The following is a 20574-nucleotide window of genomic DNA, read 5'->3' on the forward strand; positions in this document are numbered from 1 at the left end:
TCAGTGTTATTAACTAATAGCGCCAGACAGTAGACCTGGCTGCCTGGAGGTGAGCTTGGAGGTGACCTGGCTGAAGTGTGATATTAACTAATAGTGCCAGACAGTAGACCTGGCTGAAGCTGGAGGTGATCAGTGTTATTAACTAATAGTGCCAGACAGTAGACCTGGCTGAAGCTTGGCTGAGCTTGGAGTGATCAGTGTTATTAACTAATAGTGCCAGACAGTAGACCTGGCTGAAGCTTGGAGGTGATCAGTGTTATTAACTAATAGTGCCAGACAGTAGACCTGGCTGAAGCTTGGAGGTGATCAGTGTTATTAACTAATAGCGCCAGATAGTAGACCTGGCTGAAGCCTGGAGGTGATCAGTGTTATTAACTAATAGCGCCAGAGAGTAGACCTGGCTTAAGTGTGGAGGTGATCAGTGTTATTAACTAATAGCGCCAGACAGTAGACCTGGCTTAAGTGTGGAGGTGATCAGTGTTATTAACTAATAGTGCCAGACAGTAGACCTGGCTGAAGCTTGGAGGTGATCAGTGTTATTAACTAATAGTGCCAGACAGTAGATGTGGCTGAAGCCTGGAGGTGATCCTGAGCCTAAACGGTCTGTCTTTTCAGTCTGATTATAGCTATGTTGTGTGCTTTTCTTTACTTTCACCCCTTATATTATACTTGAACAATGTTTATGATGGATGGCAAATACTTGTTTACCTTTACTCCTTTACTTTAATACTTGTTTACCTTTACTCCTTAGGCTTAAAGTCGGACTGGTCAAATGTCTGCGTTGTAATTTGAATTCTACTGCTGTTGCCCATGATAATGATGTGTTTTACTGAGATGTAATTCTGGCAGCATAAACACCATCCAAAACAGGTCCTTTGCTCCAGGGTTTAGTAATGATTGTGTAACACCTCTAGGTTTAGTAAGACTCAGACACCGGGGAAAAGGGAAAGGGGGATACCTAGTCAGTTGTAAAACTGAATGCCTTCGAATGAAATGTGTCTTCACGCATTTAACCCAACCCCTCTGAATCAAAGAGGTGCGGGAGGCTGCCTTAATCGATATCCACGTCTTCGGCGTCCACTGGAACAGTGGGGTTAACTGCCTTGTTCAGGGGCAGAACGACAGATTTTTACCTTGTCAGCTCGGGGATTCGATCCAGCAACCTTTCAGTTACTGGCCCAAACAGTCCCTTAGTAACAGTCCCTTAGTAACACTAACATACGGCATCGTCCGGGTCAGTCAGCTGTCAATCACACGTCCCTGCTCTAACAACCTGCAGGCTCTTTGTCCTGGGTTGTTTTGATTAGGGCACAGTGTAGCAAAAAAAATTCTGCAACAGATATGAATGTTTTACTCAGACATTGCAGCACCTCCGTCTGTCAGCCAAACCTCCCTGCTCTGGCAGGCCTGTGTCTCATTCATTGGGAACAAACGGAAGAAAACAGACTGGGAGAGACTAGTTGAACTTGTCCAATAAGAATTGCTCATTTTAGTTTCAGTTGCGAAAGATTTTGCTATGCTGTGTCCTAATGAATATGAGCCTCTAGGCCTACGTATCATGCACGATATATCCCTGGCATTCCCTGCTAGCATTTCTACTAGCATTAGCTTACTACGAGGCCCAGTAAATCCCATCTATCCCACCATTACTGCTGGCATTAGTCCAAGCATTACTGCTACAGTAGCTTTACTATAACTGCTGCATTACTATGAGACCCAGAAATACCAAAGTTTTTTATGAAGAACTATCCCAAGCATTAGGATTATTGCTACAGTACCCATTCTATGAAGCATTACAGCAGTACTGTTAATCGTTGTAGCCTCAACATGAAGCATTACTATGAAGCATTATAGCATTACTATGAAGCATTATACCATTTCTATGAAGCACTATAGTATTACTTTGGAATAGTATAGCATTACCATTAAGCACTATAGCATTATTATGAAGCAATATAGCATTACTATGAAACATTATAGCATTACTATTATGCATTTTAGCATTACTATGAAGCACTATAGCATTACTATGAAGCATTATAGCATTACTATTAAGCATTATAGCATTACTATGAAGCATTATAGCATTACTATTAAGCATTATAGCATTACTATGAAGCATTATAGCATTACTTTTAAGCATTATAGCATTACTATGAAGCATTATAGCATTAGTATTAAGCATTATAGCATTACTATGAAGCATTATAGCATTACTATTAAGCATTATAGCATTACTATGAAGCATTATAGCATTACTATTAAGCATTATAGCATTACTATTAAGCATTATAGCATTACTATTAAGCATTATAGTATTACATTGAAGCATTGTAGATTTACTATGAGGCAACGTAGCATTACCATGAAGCATTATATCATTGCCATGAAGCATTATAGTACTACTATGAAGCATCGTAGCATTGCTATGAATCATTACAGCATTACCATGAAGCATTATAGCATTCCTATGAACAATTATAACATTATCATGAAGCATTACATTATATACAGCTGCAATACAACTACAGTACCCATAATGCAGTGTGTCTGTGTTTGTGAATGTTACTTTACAGAGTAATCCCACCATGTGACCCTACAGCTGATGATAGACTCTACCACATCTGCATCTCTGCCATTTCTGTAAGTCCATGATGTACTACACTACCCATCATTCTCTGTTGTTTGTATGTCCATGATGTACCACAGTACCCATAATTCTCTCTTGTCTGTAAGTCCATGATGTACTACAGTACCCATAATGCTCTGTGTAACATATCTGGTTGTTTCTGTTATGCTGGGCGTACAGTACACAACTTTCAAAATCGTAACATTGCTGAGCTTCTCACATTAAACAACTACATTTCCTGTAGTTTTATGTCTTGCCAACGTAGTGGTACGTAGACTAACTGATCTGACACAGACGGGGGTCCCACACTACTAAACTCAGCACAATAAACTGTGTTTATTTTCATCAAACTTAAAATGTGTAAATATTTGTATGAACATAAGATTCAACAACTGAGACATAAATTGAACAAGTTCCACAGACATGTGACTAACAGAAATTGAATAATGTGTCCCTGAACAAAGGGGGGGTCAGAATCAAAAGTAACAGTCAGTATCTGGTGTGGCCACCAGCTGGATTAAGTACTGCAGTGCATCTCCTCCTCATGGACGGCACCAGATTTGCCAGTTCTTGCTGTGAGATGTTACCCCACTCTTCCACCAAGGCACCTGCAAGTTCCCAGACATTTCTGGAGGGAATGACCCTAGCCCTCACCCTCCGATCCAACAGGTCCCAGATGTGCTCAATGGGATTGACATCCGGGCTCTTCACTGGCCATGGCAGAACACTGACATTTCTGTCTTGCAGGAAATCACGAACAGAAAGAGCAGTATGGCTGGTGGCATTGCCATGCTGGAGGGTCATGTCAGGAAGAGCCTGCAGGAAGGGTACCACATGAGATAGGAGGATGTCTTCCCTGTAACGCACAGCGTTGAGATTGCCTGCAATGACAACAAGCTCAGTCCGATGATGCTGTTACACACCGCCCCAGACCATGACGGACCCTCCACCTCCAAATCGATCCCGTTCCCGAGTACAGGTCTCGGAGTAACGCTCACTGTTTCGACGATAAATGCGAATCCGACCAGCACCCCTGGTGAGACAAAACAGTGACTCGTCAGTGATGAGCACTTTTTGCCAGTCCTGTCTGGTCCAGCGACGGTGGGTTTGTGCCCATAGGCAACGTTGTTGCCGATGATGTCAGGTGAGGACCTGCTTTTACAACAGGCCTACAAGACCTGAGTCCAGCCTCTCTCAGCATATTGCGGACAGTCTGAGCACTGATGGAGGGATTGTGCGTTCCTGGTGTAACTCGGGCAGTTGTTGTTGCCATCCTGTACCTGTCCTGCAGGTGTGATGTTTGGAAGTACCGATCCTGTGCAGGTGTTGTTACATGTGGTCTGCCACTGCGAGGACGATCAGCTGTCCGTCTCCCTGTAGCGCTGTCTTAGGCGTCTCACAGTACGGACATTGCAATTTATTGCCCTGGCCACATCTGCAGGCCTCATGCCTCCTTGCAGCATGCCTAAGGCATGTTCACCCAGATGAGCAGGGATCCTGGGCATCTTTCTTTTGGTGTTTTTCAGAGTCAGTAGAAAGGCCTCTTTAGTGTCCTAAGTTTTCATAACTGGGACCTTAAATTGACTACCGTCTGTAAGCTCTTAGTGTCTTAACAACCGTTCCACAGGTGCATGTTCATTAATTGTTTATGGTTCATTGAACAAGCAATGGGAAACAGTGTTTAAACCCTTTACAATGGATTTTTACGAATTATCTTTGAAAGACAGGGAAGTTTCTTTTTTTTGTTGCTGAGTTTAGGATGTGATGATCCTCCATACCATAATGTCTCACAAAAACAATGGCGGGATTAGATTGTTAATGTAGCTACAATGAGCTGTGGCTCAAAGCAGCCTAGGTTTCTGTCAGAAATTCTAGCCAACATGTAGATTTTTAATAACATTGCTAATGAACTTCCGAGCTGTAACAATTTGACACTTTGGCTTTGGTTAAAGGCAGAAATATGGGGACGTCTTGGACCGCTCGATGACGGGATCGGTAGCCCTCAGATTGTGTCTCTGTCGAGCATCGTGACGACCGCGCATCCCGAGATTTTGTCTTCGATCTCAAAAACATGTCAGGGACAGCTAAATCAGGGCCAAAATCATGTAAACTGTTGCTCTGGTCCACCTCAACCTGACTGTTCTGGCTCTGGTCCACCTGAACCTGACTGTTCTGGCTCTGGTCCACCTCAACCTGACTGTTCTGGCTCTGGTCCACCTGAACCTGACTGTTCTGGCTCTGGTCCACCTCAACCTGACTGTTCTGGCTCTGGTCACCTGAACCTGACTGTTCTGGCTCTGGCTGTTCTGGCTCTGGTCCAAAATCATGTAAACTGTTGCTCTGGTCCACCTCAACCTGACTGTTCTGGCTCTGGCTCTTATCCAGGGACTTAAAAATTGGTGCTTTCACCTTATGACATCCAGTGGAACAGCCACTACCACCTGAACCTGACTGTTCTGGCTCTGGTCCACCTGAACCTGACTGTTCTGGCTCTGGTCCACCTGAACCTGACTGTTCTGGCTCTGGTCCACCTCAACCAGAGTGTTCTGGCTCTGCTCACCTCAACCAGACTGTTCTGGCTTGACTCAGCACAGTTTGACTCAACACAGTTTGACTCAACACAGCTTGACTCAACACAGCTTGTCTCAGCACAGCTTCTTGCCGACAGCTTTACATTCTCCAGCCAGAGATGCGCCCACCTGGTAGAAGGGGGAAAGCGACCTGTCAGGTGACTTGGACGAGAATAGGAGAGGGCCTAAACAGAGCCCTGGGGACACCAGTGGTGAGAGCACGTGGTGAGGAGACGGATTCGCGCCACCTGGTAGGAGATGCCCAACTCGGAGAGGGAGAGGGTGGAGAGGAGGATCTGATGGTTCACAGTATCGAAGGCAGCCGATAGGTCTAGAAGGATGAGAGCAGAGGAGAGAGAGTTAGCTTTAGCAGTGCGGAGCGCCTCCGTGATACAGAGAAGAGCAGTCTCAGTTGAATGACTAGTCTTGAAACCTGACTGATTTGGATCAAGAAGGTCATTCTGAGAGAGATAGCGGGAGAGCTGGCCAAGGACGGCACGTTCAAGAGTTTTGGAGAGAAAAGAAAGAAGGGATACTGGTCTGTAGTTGTTGACATCGGAGGGATCGAGTGTAGGTTTTTTCAGAAGGGGTGCAACTCTCGCTCTCTTGAAGACGGGAGGGACGTAGCCAGCGGTCAGGGATGAGTTGATGAGCGAGGTGAGGTAAGGGAGAAGGTCACCGGAGATGGTCTGGAGAAGAGAGGAGGGGATAGGGTCAAGCGGGCAGGTTGTTGGGCGGCCGGCCGTCACAAGACGCGAGATGTCATCTGGAGAGAGAGGGGAGAAAGAGGTCAGAGCACAGGGTAGGGCAGTGTGAGCAGAACCAGCGGTGTCGTTTGACTTAGCAAACGAGGATCGGATGTGGATCGGATGTCGTCGACCTTCTTTTCAAAATGGTTGACGAAGTCATCTGCAGAGAGGGAGGAGGGGGAGGGGGGAGGAGGATTCAAGAGGGAGGAGAAGGTGGCAAAGAGCTTCCTAGGGTTAGAGGCAGATGCTTGGAATTTAGAGTGGTAGAAAGTGGCTTTAGCAGCAGAGACAGAGGAGGAAAATGTAGAGAGGAGGGAGTGAAAGGATGCCAGGTCCGCAGGGAGGCGGTTTTCCTCCATTTCCGCTCGGCTGCCCGGAGCCCTGTTCTGTGAGCTCGCAATGAGTCGTCGAGCCACGGAGCGGGAGGGGAGGACCGAGCCGGCCTGGAGGATAGGGGACATAGAGAGTCAAAGGATGCAGAAAGGGAGGAGAGGAGGGTTGAGGAGGCAGAATCAGGAGATAGGTTGGAGAAGGTTTGAGCAGAGGGAAGGGATGATAGGATGGAAGAGGAGAGAGTAGCGGGGGAGAGAGAGCGAAGGTTGGGACGGCGCGATACCATCCGAGTAGGGGCAGTGTGGGAAGTGTTGGATGAGAGCGAGAGGGAAAAGGATACAAGGTAGTGGTCGGAGACTTGGAGGGGAGTTGCAATGAAGTTAGTGGAGGAACAGCATCTAGTAAAGATGAGGTCGAGCGTATTGCCTGCCTTGTGAGTAGGGGGAAGGTGAGAGGGTGAGGTCAAAAGAGGAGAGGAGTGGAAAGAAGGAGGCAGAGAGGAATGAGTCAAAGGTAGACGTGGGGAGGTTAAAGTCGCCCAGAACTGTGAGAGGTGATCCGTCCTCAGGAAAGGAGCTTATCAAGGCATCAAGCTCATTGATGAACTCTCCGAGGGAACCTGGAGGGCGATAAATGATAAGGATGTTAAGCTTGAAAGGGCTGGTAACTGTGACAGCATGGAATTCAAAGGAGGCGATAGACAGATGGGTAAGGGGAGAAAGAGAGAATGACCACTTGGGAGAGATGAGGATCCCAGTGCCACCACCCCGCTGACCAGAAGCTCTCGGGGTGTGCGAGAGCACGTGGGCGGACGAAGAGAGAGCAGTAGGAGTAGCGGTGTTGTCTGTGGTGATCCATGTTTCCGTCAGAGCCAAGAAGTCGAGGGACTGGAGGGAGGCATAGGCTGAGATGAACTCTGCCTTGTTGGCCGCAGATCGGCAGTTCCAGAGGCTACCGGAGACCTGGAACTCCACGTGGGTCGTGCGCGCTGGGACCACCAGATTAGGGTGGCTGCGGCCACGCGGTGTGGAGCGTTTGTATGGTCTGTGCAGAGAGGAGAGAACAGGGATAGACAGACACATAGTTGACAGGCTAGAGAAGAGGCTACGCTTATGCAGAGGAGATTGGAATGACAAGTGGACTACACGTCTCGAATGTTCAGAAAGTTAAGCTTACGTAGCAAGAATCTAATTGACTAAAATGATTAAAATGATAGAGTACTGCTGGGGTAGGCTAGCTGCGTTGTTGACACTACCCTAATCAAGTCGTACCGTTGAGTGTGAAGTTTCTACAATGCTGCTTATCGGGAGCTAGCTGGCTAGCTAGCAGTGTTGGTTACGTTACGTTGCGTTAGGAGAACGACAATAGCTGGCTAGCTAACCTAGAAAATCGCTCTAGACTACACAATTATCTTTGAAACAAAGACGGCTATGTAGCTAGCTATGTAGCTAGCTACGATCAAACAAATCACACCGTTGGGACTGTAATGAAATGAAATGAAAAAGTGATACTACCTGTGGAGCGACGCGAATGCGACCGGAATGCGAAAGTTCTATTCAGTAGACGTTGGCTGGCTATTGGCTAGCTAGGAGTGTCTCCTACGTTAAGGACGACAAAATAGCTGGCTAGCTAACCTCGGTGAATTAAGATAATCACTCTAAGACTACACACTCTAAACTACACAATTATCTTGGATACGAAGACAGCAAAGACAACTATGTAGCTATCTAATACTACACTAATCAAGTCGTTCGGTTGAGTGTGATAGTTACTACAGTGCTACGGTAGCCGGTGAACGTATGCTAGCTGGCTAGCTGCTAGGCAGATAGGAGGGCGACGAAATACGATAATAACGCAATTATCACTCTAAGACTCCACACTCTAAGCTACACAATTATCTTGGATACGAAGACAGCAAAGACAACTTTGTAGCTAGCTATGTAGCTAGCTAACACTACACTAATCAAGTCGTTCAGTTGAGTGTGATAGTTACTACAGTGCTACGGTAGCCGGTGAACGTATGCTAGCTGGCTAGCTGCTAGGCAGATAGGAGGGCGACGAAATACGATAATAACGCAATTATCACTCTAAGACTCCACACTCTAAGCTACACAATTATCTTGGATACGAAGACAGCAAAGACAACTATGTAGCTAGCTATGTAGCTAGCTAACACTACACTAATCAAGACGTTCAGTTGAGTGTGATAGTTACTACAGTGCTACGGTAGACGGTGAACGTGTTGGACAGATAGGAGACGACAGATAGGAGACGACGAAATACGATAATTACGCAATTATCTTTGATACAACGACGACTATGTAGCTAGCTAAGAGGAAATTGCTAAGATTAGACAAATCAGACCGTTGTACTATAATGAAATGTAATGAAATGTAATGAAAAAGTTATACAACCTGCAGACCGAAGCGCGGATGCGACCAGATCGCTCCAACCCGGAAGTCGACTCAACACAGGTTGTCTCAACACAGTTTGACTCAGCACAGTTTGACTCAACACAGTTTGACTCAACACAGCTCAACACAGTGTGTCTCAACACAGTAGTGTGAAAAGCCCATTATGACACCATTATGTCATTACTTCACACACGTCTCACTCTCTATCCTCTTCACGTTTACACCACCGCTCCAGCCACATTCCCTTCTCTGTAATCCCAGGTGTAAAATGACTGTCTGATACTGTATAAACAACTCTTACACGATAAGGTCAATATATAAATCAAATCAAATGTATTTATAAAGCCCTTCTTACATCAGCTGATATCTCAAAGTGCTGTAAAGAAGCCCAGCCTATAAAACCACAAACAGCAAGCGATGCAGGTGTTGAAGCCAATATACCATGGTCTTTCCTGTAGATAAGATTACAGTCTGATTTCAACGCCATTGGTGTGGTCTGTAAGGACTTTATGTAAAACCTGATGTATTCATCCAGTAAACCTGTAGTGTTATATATTGACGGTACCATAGCTGATAACCCTCCAATCCACAACTAAACTACAGATTAGAAGTTTATTTTTTTTACTGCGGAGATGATACCAGTCCGTTTTGGCTAAACATTCCACTCTTTGTACTCAATGTCATGTGTTTTTACTCCAAAAAGGAATTTAATACCATTAAAGTTATGTTTTTCTTCCGTTTAGCATATCACAATCAACTTTTACCTGTTTGTTTTATCTTACAAATATTATATTAAAATATGCTAATGTATCATTAAATATGTGCAAATGAACTTTTCAGGACACTGGATTAAGTGAGCTGTGAAGTCACTCTAGGTCAATACTGCTCAGTGAGCTGTGAAGTCACTCTAGGTCAATACTGCTCAGTGAGCTGTGAAGTCACTCTAGGTCAATACTGCTCAGTGAGCTGTGAAGTCACTCTAGGTCAATACTGCTCAGTGAGCTGTGAAGTCACTCTAGGTCAATACTGCTCAGTGAGCTGTGAAGTCACTCTAGGTCAATACTGCTCAGTGAGCTGTGAAGTCACTCTAGGTCAATACTGCTCAGTGAGCTGTGAAGTCACTCTAGGTCAATACTGCTCAGCGAGCTGTGAAGTCACTCTAGGTCAATACTGCTCAGTGAGCTGTGAAGTCACTCTAGGTCAATACTGCTCAGTGAGCTGTGAAGTCACTCTAGGTCAATACTGCTCAGTGAGCTGTGAAGTCACTCTAGGTCAATACTGCTCAGCGAGCTGTGAAGTCACTCTAGGTCAATACTGCTCAGCGAGCTGTGAAGTCACTCTAGGTCAATACTGCTCAGCGAGCTGTGAAGTCACTCTAGGTCAATACTGCTCAGCGAGCTGTGAAGTCACTCTAGGTCAATACTGCTCAGCGAGCTGTGAAGTCACTCTAGGTCAATACTGCTCAGCGAGCTGTGAAGTCAATATAGGTCAATACTGCTCAGCGAGCTGTGAAGTCACTCTAGGTCAATACTGCTCAATGAGCTGTGAAGTCACTCTAGGTCAATACCGCTCAGCGAGCTGTGAAGTCACTCTAGGTCAATACTGCTCAGCGAGCTGTGAAGTCACTCTAGGTCAATACTGCTCAGCGAGCTATGAAGTCACTCTAGGTCAATACTGCTCAGCGAGCTGTGAAGTCAATATAGGTCAATACTGCTCAGCGAGCTGTGAAGTCACTCTAGGTCAATACTGCTCAATGAGCTGTGAAGTCACTCTAGGTCAATACTGCTCAGCGAGCTGTGAAGTCACTCTAGGTCAATACTGCTCAGCTGTGAAGTCACTCTGTCAATACTGCTCAGCGAGCTGTGAAGTCACTCTAGGTCAATACTGCTCAGTGAGCTGTGAAGTCACTCTAGGTCAATACTGCTCAGTGAGCTGTGAAGTCACTCTAGGTCAATACTGCTCAGCGAGCTGTGAAGTCACTCTAGGTCAATACTGCTCAGCGAGCTGTGAAGTCACTCTAGGTCAATACTGCTCAGCGAGCTGAGCTGTGTGAGCTGTGAAGTCACTCTAGGTCAATACTGCTCAGTGAGCTGTGAAGTCACTCTAGGTCAATACTGCTCAGTGAGCTGTGAAGTCACTCTAGGTCAATACTGCTCAGTGAGCTGTGAAGTCACTCTAGGTCAATACTGCTCAGTGAGCTGTGAAGTCACTCTAGGTCAATACTGCTCAGTGAGCTGTGAAGTCACTCTAGGTCAATACTGCTCAGCGAGCTGTGAAGTCACTCTAGGTCAATACTGCTCAGCGAGCTGTGAAGTCACTCTAGGTCAATACTGCTCAGCGAGCTGTGAAGTCACTCTAGGTCAATACTGCTCAGCGAGCTGTGAAGTCACTCTAGGTCAATACTGCTCAGCGAGCTGTGAAGTCAATATAGGTCAATACTGCTCAGCGAGCTGTGAAGTCACTCTAGGTCAATACTGCTCAATGAGCTGTGAAGTCACTCTAGGTCAATACTGCTCAGCGAGCTGTGAAGTCACTCTAGGTCAATACTGCTCAGCGAGCTGTGAAGTCACTCTAGGTCACTCTAGGTCAATACTGCTCAGCGAGCTGTGAAGTCAATATAGGTCAATACTGCTCAGCGAGCTGTGAAGTCACTCTAGGTCAATACTGCTCAATGAGCTGTGAAGTCACTCTAGGTCAATACTGCTCAGCGAGCTGTGAAGTCACTCTAGGTCAATACTGCTCAGCGAGCTGTGAAGTCACTCTAGGTCAATACTGCTCAGCGAGCTGTGAAGTCACTCTAGGTCAATACTGCTCAGTGAGCTGTGAAGTCACTCTAGGTCAATACTGCTCAGTGAGCTGTGAAGTCACTCTAGGTCAATACTGCTCAGCGAGCTGTGAAGTCACTCTAGGTCAATACTGCTCAGCGAGCTGTGAAGTCACTCTAGGTCAATACTGCTCAGCGAGCTGTGAAGTCACTCTAGGTCAATACTGCTCAGTGAGCTGTGAAGTCACTCTAGGTCAATACTGCTCAGTGAGCTGTGAAGTCACTCTAGGTCAATACTGCTCAGTGAGCTGTGAAGTCACTCTAGGTCAATACTGCTCAGTGAGCTGTGAAGTCACTCTAGGTCAATACTGCTCAGTGAGCTGTGAAGTCACTCTAGGTCAATACTGCTCAGTGAGCTGTGAAGTCACTCTAGGTCAATACTGCTCAGTGAGCTGTGAAGTCACTCTAGGTCAATACTGCTCAGTGAGCTGTGAAGTCACTCTAGGTCAATACTGCTCAGTGAACTGCGAAGTCACTATAGGTCAATACTGCTCAGTGAACTGTGAAGTCACTCTAGGTCAATACTGCTCAGTGAACTGCGAAGTCACTCTAGGTCAATACTGCTCAGTGAGCTGTGAAGTCACTCTAGGTCAATACTGCTCAGTGAACTGCGAAGTCACTCTAGGTCAATACTGCTCAGTGAACTGCGACGTCACTCTAGGTCAATACTGCTCAGTGAACTGTGAAGTCCTGACTAATGGTGACCCAGTGAGATCATAGACTGGGGGAAACCCTTTTGTTGTGGGGTCCCCCCCAGTCTTTGGTCTGACCCAGGGGAGAGGGCAGCTGCACAAGTGTCAAGGGTCAAATGGGTCGGGCAGAAGGACCAGACAGATGTGGCCAACTGGGATAACTGAAATGTCTCCTGGACTAATTGGTTTGTCTCCCGTTCTGTGGTGCAGCTGGTGGTCATGTTGATCCTAGCATTCCTTGCCAGGAGGATGAAGCTGGCGGATGGGCAGAAAAGAAGTTTACTCAGGTGAGATCTCTTACCCCATATTACAATCTTAGACTTGAACAAATACCTTTAAACGGCATCCTAATCCTCCCTTCTGTGGGAAAGGGAATTTACAAACGGAATAGGACGTTTTTTATTTAATTTAAATGATATTTTCCCCCCCCAACCCTGCCGTCCACACTGTTGCCATGACATCATATATCAATCCTGAAGCAGCTTGGTTCTAACATCCTGGTTCTAAATATTTTCCCTGTTTGATCCCCAGCCCAGTGAACTTCCTGGACCACACGCAACACAAGGGCTTAGCTGTAGCCGTGTTTGGAGTGCTGTTCTGCAAACTGTTTGGTCTGGTCATAGCACCAAACCCTCTTCCCTTCACCACAGACCAAGCCAACAAACGTAAGGAGCAGGAAGATGTAGAAAATTGTGAAATGATAGATCGGAGTAGTGTTTTGTTCACAGCGAAACCTATTGTCATTCTTAGATCATTATTTTCTCTTTAAAATGAAACTTCACCGCTACACTCTATTTGGGGTGTTTTTCCTGTCAGACATCCTGTTAGACATCCTGTCAGACATCATATCCTGTCAGACATCACATCCTGTCAGACATCACATCATGTCAGACATCATATCCTGTCAGACATCCTGTTAGACATCCTGTCAGACATCATATCCTGTCAGACATCACATCATGCCAGACATCACATCATGTCAGACATCACATCCTGTCAGACATCACATCATGCCAGACATCACATCATGTCAGACATCATATCCTGTCAGACATCCTGTCAGACATCCTGTAAGACATCACATCCTGTCAGACGTCATGTCCCCTGACATAATACTTACTGATGAAAGGTGTTTCAGACATAATACTACTGATGAAAGGTGTTTCAGACATAATACTACTGATGAAAGGTGTTTCAGACATAATACTTAGTGATGAAAGGTGTTTCAGACATCATTCTAAGTGATGAAAGGTGTTTCAGACATCATTCTAAGTGATGAAAGGTGTTTCAGACATAATTCTAAGTGATGAAAGGTGTTTCAGACATCATTCTAAGTGATGAAAGGTGTTTCAGACATCATTCTAAGTGATGAAAGGTGTTTCAGACATCATTCTAAGTGATGAAAGGTGTTTCAGATATAATACTACTGATGAAAGGTGTTTCAGACATCATTCTAAGTGATGAAAGGTGTTTCAGACATCATTCTAAGTGATGAAAGGTGTTTCAGACATCATTCTAAGTGATGAAAGGTGTTTCAGACATCATTCTAAGTGATGAAAGGTGTTTCAGACATCATTCTAAGTGATGAAAGGTGTTTCAGACATACTACTGATGAAAGGTGTTTCAGACATCATTCTAAGTGATGAAAGGTGTTTCAGACATCATTCTAAGTGATGAAAGGTGTTTCAGACATCATTCTAAGTGATGAAAGGTTCTTCAGACATCATTCTAAGTGATGAAAGGTGTTTCAGATATAATTATGAACTATAGCGGTATATTCACATTTTCACACCTGGAGAGTTCAACCAATGATGTCATTGGTTGATTGATCCTGCTGTCTGATCTGAAAATGATTGGAGTCATGTTTTGTAGCAACTATTGTGTCCGGTGTGTTTCGCTGATTGCACGATCACGCAAGCAGCGAGTAGATACGGTTGTCTGCGTGTGCTGTCCAGCCACGTCGACTGAAGAAGAAAGTCTGTGCTGCAGCAGATTTGATCACAGACAGTTCTTACAGGAGAGGGTCACTGCAGACCAACTGGGGCGGCAGCATAGACCACCTGGAACACGAGGGCAAATGACAAACGAGTAAGTTGTTTTTCTGTCGGTAGCTAGCTAGCAACATAACCTCTCTTTTTACACGAGGCGGTGTTGTTCAGTACAGTACGATTTGGTGATCATTTTGGCCATAACGGGGCTTGCTAGTGCCCCCAATCCCATCAAACACCATTATATATATATATCAAATCAAATCAAATCAAATTTGTCACATACACATGGTTAGCAGAAGTTAATGCGAGTGTAGTGAAATGCTTGTGCTTCTAGTTCCGACAATGCAGTAATAACCAACAAGTAATCTAACTAACAATTCCAAAACTACTGTCTTATACACAGTGTGAGGGGATAAAGAATATGTACATAAAGATATATGAATGAGTGATGGTACAGAGCAGCATAGGCAAGATACAGTAGATGGTATCGAGTACAGTATATACATATGAGATGAGTATGTAAACAAAGTGGCATAGTTAAAGTGGCTAGTGATACATGTATTACATAAGGATGCAGTAGATGATATAGAGTACAGTATATACGTATGCATATGAGATGAATAATGTAGGGTATGTAACATTATATTAGGTAGCATTGTTTAAAGTGGCTAGTGATATATTTTACATCATTTCCCATCAATTCCCATTATTAAAGTGGCTGGAGTTGAGTTAGTGTCAGTGTGTTGGCAGCAGCCACTCAATGTTAGTGGTGGCTGTTTAACAGTCTGATGGCCTTGAGATAGAAGCTGTTTTTCAGTCTCTCGGTCCCAGCTTTGATGCACCTGTACTGACCTCGCCTTCTGGATGATAGCGGGGTGAACAGGCAGTGGCTCGGGTGGTTGTTGTCCTTGATGATATATATGGCCTTCCTGTAACATCGGGTGGTGTAGGTGTCCTGGAGGGCAGGTAGTTTGCCCCCGGTGATGCGTTGTGCAGACCTCACTACCCTCTGGAGAGCCTTACGGTTGTGGGCGGAGCAGTTGCCGTACCAGGCGGTGATACAGCCCGCCAGGATGCTCTCGATTGTGCATCTGTAGAAGTTTGTGAGTGCTTTTGGTGACAAGCCGAATTTCTTCAGCCTCCTGAGGTTGAAGAGGCGCTGCTGCGCCTTCTTCACGATGCTGTCTGTGTGAGTGGACCAATTCAGTTTGTCTGTGATGTGTATGCCGAGGAACTTAAAACTTACTACCCTCTCCACTACTGTTCCATCGATGTGGATAGGGGGGTGTTCCCTCTGCTGTTTCCTGACAGCTAGCGATATCTATACCACAATGCAGGTAGAGCTCACTAGATATTCTATATTATACTACAACATCAGTCTAATTGAATATGAATGTTGTATTGTTTGAACGTTCCAGGCAGATTCCAGAATGTTCTTCAGCTGGTGAACCTTGTGTTGGGTAATGGCAGCTGGTTTAGCAGGCTTTGGCGCTGTGGAGTTTTTGGCAGGGATGTTGGGTTTGGGACTCTGGCTTCTTGTAGACAACCGTCTGGCCTTTTCGGCAACTACGAAGCCAGGTACACAAGCCTCTCCCTGAAGTAGTAGGTTGTGGGCTAGTACACTTTCTTCACCACCCACTGCTACAACTACTTGCAACAGATTTGTTGGTACTGCAAGTCTCCTGGAAAGACATGAAGACTGATTATCAGGACGTGTAAAACATGAAGACTGATCATGAGGATGTGTAAAACATGAAGACTGATTATCAGGATGTGTAAAACATGAAGACTGATCAAGAGGATGTGTAAAACATGAAGACTGATTATCAGGATGTGTAAAACATGAAGACTGATCAAGAGGATGTGTAAAACATGAAGACTGATCATGAGGATGTGTAAAACATGAAGACTGATCAAGAGGACGTGTAAAACATGAAGACTGATTATCAGGACGTGTAAAACATGAAGACTGATTATCAGGATGTGTAAAACATGAAGACTGATTATCAGGACGTGTAAAACATGATGACTGATCACCAGGATGTGTAAAACATGAAGACTGATCATGAGGACGTGTAAAACATGAAGACTGATCATGAGAACGTGTAAAACATGAAGACTGATCAAGAGGACGTGTAAAACATGAAGACTGATTATCAGGACGTGTAAAACATGAAGACTGATTATCAGGATGTGTAAAACATGAAGACTGATCACGAGGACGTGTAAAACATGAAGACTGATTATCAGGATGTGTAAAACATGAAGACTGATCATGAGGACGTGTAAAACATGAAGACTGATCAAGAGGACGTGTAAAACATTAAGACTGATTATCAGGATGTGTAAAACATGAAGACTGATCATGAGGATGTGTAAAACATGAAGACTGATTATCAGGACGTGTAAAACATCAAGACTGATTATCAGGATGTGTAAAACATGAAGACTGATCATGATGATGTGTAAAACATGAAGACTGATCATGAGGATGTGTAAAACATGAAGACTGATCATGAGGATGTGTAAAACATGAAGACTGATTGTCAGGATGTGTAAAACATGAAGACTGATTATCAGGATGTGTAAAACATGAAGACTGATTATCAGGACGTGTAAAACATGAAGACTGATTATCAGGATGTGTAAAACATGAAGACTGATCATGAGGATATGTAAAACATGAAGACTGATCATGAGGATGTGTAAAACATGAAGACTGATTGTCAGGATGTGTAAAACATGAAGACTGATTATCAGGATGTGTAAAACATGAAGACTGATCATGAGGACGTGTAAAACATGAAGACTGATTATCAGGACGTGTAAAACATGAAGACTGATCATGAGGATGTGTAAAACATGAAGACTGATTATCAGGATGTGTAAAACATGAAGACTGATTATCAGGATGTGTAAAACATGAAGACTGATCAAGAGGATGTGTAAAACATGAAGACTGATCATGAGGACGTGTAAACAAACAATAAACCAAGTGAATCTGTCGACAAAAAATGTTTGGTTGACTGATGTTTTATTGCACTCACAGTCATTAATGGAGCATTGAGATGGGTTGTTAGCAAAGATGTAACAAGTTTGAGGGACTTGTAGACAGTCAAGTTGTTTATTGTTACAGTTGAATTCGGAAGTTTACATACACTTAGGTTGGAGTCATTAAAACTCATTTTTTCAAGCAGTCCACACATTTCTTGTTAACAAACTATAGTTCTGGCGAGTCGGTTAGGACATCTATTTTGTGCAAGACACACGTCATTTTACTTATAATTCACTGTATCACAATTCCAGTGGGTCAGAAGTTAACATACACTAAGTTGACTATGCCTTTAAACAGCTTGGAAAATTCCAGAAAATTATGGCATGGCTTTAGAAGATTCTGATAGGTTAATTGACATCATTTTAGACATAATTTTAATTTTGGTGTACCTGTGGATGTATTTCAAGTCCTACCTCCAAACTCAGTGCCTCTTTGCTTGACATCATGGGAAAATCAAAAGAAATCAGAAAAAATTGTAGACCTCCACAAGTCTGGTTCATCCTTGGGAGTAATTTCCAAACACCTGAATGTACCATGTTCATCTGTACAAACAATAGTACGCAAGTATAAACATCATGAGACCACGCAGCCGTCATACCGCTCAGGAAGGAGACACGTTCTGTCTCCTAGAGATGAACGTACTTTGGTGCGAAAAGTGCAAATCAATCCCAGAACAACAGAAAAGGACCTTGTGAAGATGCTGGAGGAAACGGGTACAAAAGTATCTACATCCACAGTAAAACGAGTCCTATACTTACATGAACTGAAAGGCCGCTCAGCAAGGAAGAAGCCACTGCTCCACAACCGCCATTAAAAACCCAGACTACGGTTTGCAACTGCACATGGGGACAAAGATCGTACTTTTTGGAGAAATGTCCTCTGATCTAATGAAACAAAAATAGAACTGTTTGGCCATAATGACCATCATTATGTTCGGAGGAAAAAGGGGGAGGCTTGCAAGCCGAAGAACACCATCCCAACCGTGAAGCAAGGGGGTGGCAGCATCATGTTGTGGGGGTGCTTTGCTGAAGAAAGGGACTGGTGCACTTCACAAAATAGATGGCATCATGAGGCTGGAAAATTATGTGGATATATTGAAGCAACATCTCAAGACATCATTCAGAAAGTTAAAGCTTGGTCGCAAATGGGTCTTCCAAATGGACAATGACCCCAAGCATACTTCCAAAGTTGTTATAAAATAGCTTAAGGACAGCAAAGTCAAGGTATTGGAGCAGCCATCACAAAGCCCTGACCTCAATCCTATAGAACATTTGTGCACAGAACTGTAAAAGCGTGTGCGAGCAAAGAGGATGGGTCCTTTATGTTGATGCTAATGGGTCCTTTATGTTGCTGCTCATGGGTCCTTTATGTTGCTGCTCATGGGTCCTTTATGTTGTTGCTCATGGGTCCTTTATGTTGCTGCTCATGGGTCCTTTATGTTGCTGCTCATGGGTCCTTTATGTTGTTGCTCATGGTTCCTTTATGTTGCTGCTCATGGGTCCTTTATGTTGCTGCTCATGGGTCCTTTATGTTGCTGCTCATGGGTCCTTTATGTTGTTGCTCATGGGTCCTTTATGTTGTTGCTCATGGTTCCTTTATGTTGTTGCTCATGGGTCCATTAAGATATATTGTTGCTCATGGGTCCTTTAAGACATGTTGTTGCTCATGGTTCCTTTATGTTGTTGCTCATGGGTCCTTTATGTTGCTGCTCATGGGTCCTTTATGTTGCTGCTCATGGGTCCATTAAGACATGTTTTTGCTCATGGGTCCTTTATCTTGTTGCTCATGGTTCCTTTATGTTGCTGCTCATGGGTCCTTTATGTTGTTGCTCATGGGTCCTTTATGTTGTTGCTCATGGGTCCTTTATGTTGCTGCTCATGGGTCCTTTAAGATGGAAATGACCTCAAGTCAATAATAACCATTGGGTGATTGGTTGAGGCTTCTTGGGTGTGTGACATTACTCTGAGCCCTTACCAAAACACAAAACATGGCGGGCAGTTTTTCTCGCCTCGGATCTGAAACCAGTAGTAACCACCAACTTCAATGCCAGTTAATTAAAACATTCCTGTGACAATATCACTGTTACCTAGCAGGGCTCGCTAGCTAACTGCAGTGTGTGAGTCATCTCAGTAGTTCTTTTGTAAAACACCTCACCTAGCGAAATTCTAATTTGCGACGCTAGCTAGCTAACGCATTAGCTCGGCTGCTTCTAGACTCGGGAGCTCATGAGGGTTCAGGAGCCAGTGAGTTTGATCATTTCACCAACAGCTTGTTACAAATTAGTTTTCAGCCAAATATGTTAAGCTAATGGTTAGTTTATCCATTACCCAATGAATTTAGAACGATAGCTACTGGCTGAAATTGAGCTACACTCTGGAGCCCACTGATTAGACATGATTACACCATGGGCAACAATAACTGGTGACTATTTCGTTTCAAATATGTCAAACTTATTGTTAGTTTTTCTACTGACCACTGCATTTAGACTCCTTACATCAGTCTTCAAAGGCCCAGTAAGAAGAACAGAAGCTGGCAGATTAATTACTTACAAACAGCAGCTGCAAATTCCAACAAAACGATATCAGGTTTTAAAGTTCTAACAGCAATATCATGAATCCAGCAAAGAAATGTTTGGGGTTAGAGTGCAGTATTTACATGTATTACATTTCATTTCATAGAACACATTTGTCAAACTGGCTTTAGCCACAGAGGGAGCAGGCCTGGGGGGAATTACCTTGCAACATATACCTAGGAGGGAATCAAAGTCAGCATAGCTTTAGCCACAGAGGGAGCAGGCCTGGGGGGAATTACCTTGCAACATATACCTAGGAGGGAATCAAAGTCAGCATAGCTTTAGCCACAGAGGAGCAGGCCTGGGGGAATTACCTTGCAACATATACCTAGGAGGGAATCAAAGTCAGCATAGCTTTAGCCACAGAGGGAGCAGGCCTGGGGGGAATTACCTTGCAACATATACCTAGGAGGGAATCAAAGTCAGCATAGCTTTAGCCACAGAGGGAGCAGGCCTGGGGGGAATTACCTTGCAACATATACCTAGGAGGGAATCAAAGTCAGCATAGCTTTAGCCACAGAGGGAGCAGGCCTGGGGGGAATTACCTTGCAACATATACCTAGGAGGGAATCAAAGTCAGCATAGCTTTAGCCACAGAGGGAGCAGGCCTGGGGGGAATTACCTTGCAACATATACCTAGGAGGGAATCAAAGTCAGCATAGCTTTAGCCACAGAGGGAGCAGGCCTGGGGGGAATTACCTTGCAACATATACCTAGGAGGGAATCAAAGTCAGCATAGCTTTAG

The 20574-nt window shown here is 44.4% G+C and overlaps 1 protein-coding gene across 2 annotated transcripts in view; it reads left to right on the forward strand.

Moving 5' to 3' along the window:
- LOC115126492 (receptor for retinol uptake stra6-like) overlaps positions 1–20574 on the forward strand; it is a 203889-nt gene that overhangs the window by 26244 nt on the left and 157071 nt on the right. For both annotated transcript variants that reach the window (XM_065002842.1, XM_065002843.1), the window contains 3 exons: positions 2577–2643; positions 12422–12498; positions 12743–12876. In XM_065002842.1, coding sequence (XP_064858914.1) covers positions 2577–2643; positions 12422–12498; positions 12743–12876 — 278 coding nt within the window. The remainder of the gene's footprint in view (positions 1–2576; positions 2644–12421; positions 12499–12742; positions 12877–20574) is intronic.

The sequence above is a fragment of the Oncorhynchus nerka genome, linkage group LG17 (genome assembly GCF_034236695.1).
Source record: "Oncorhynchus nerka isolate Pitt River linkage group LG17, Oner_Uvic_2.0, whole genome shotgun sequence".
NCBI lineage: Eukaryota > Metazoa > Chordata > Actinopteri > Salmoniformes > Salmonidae > Oncorhynchus > Oncorhynchus nerka.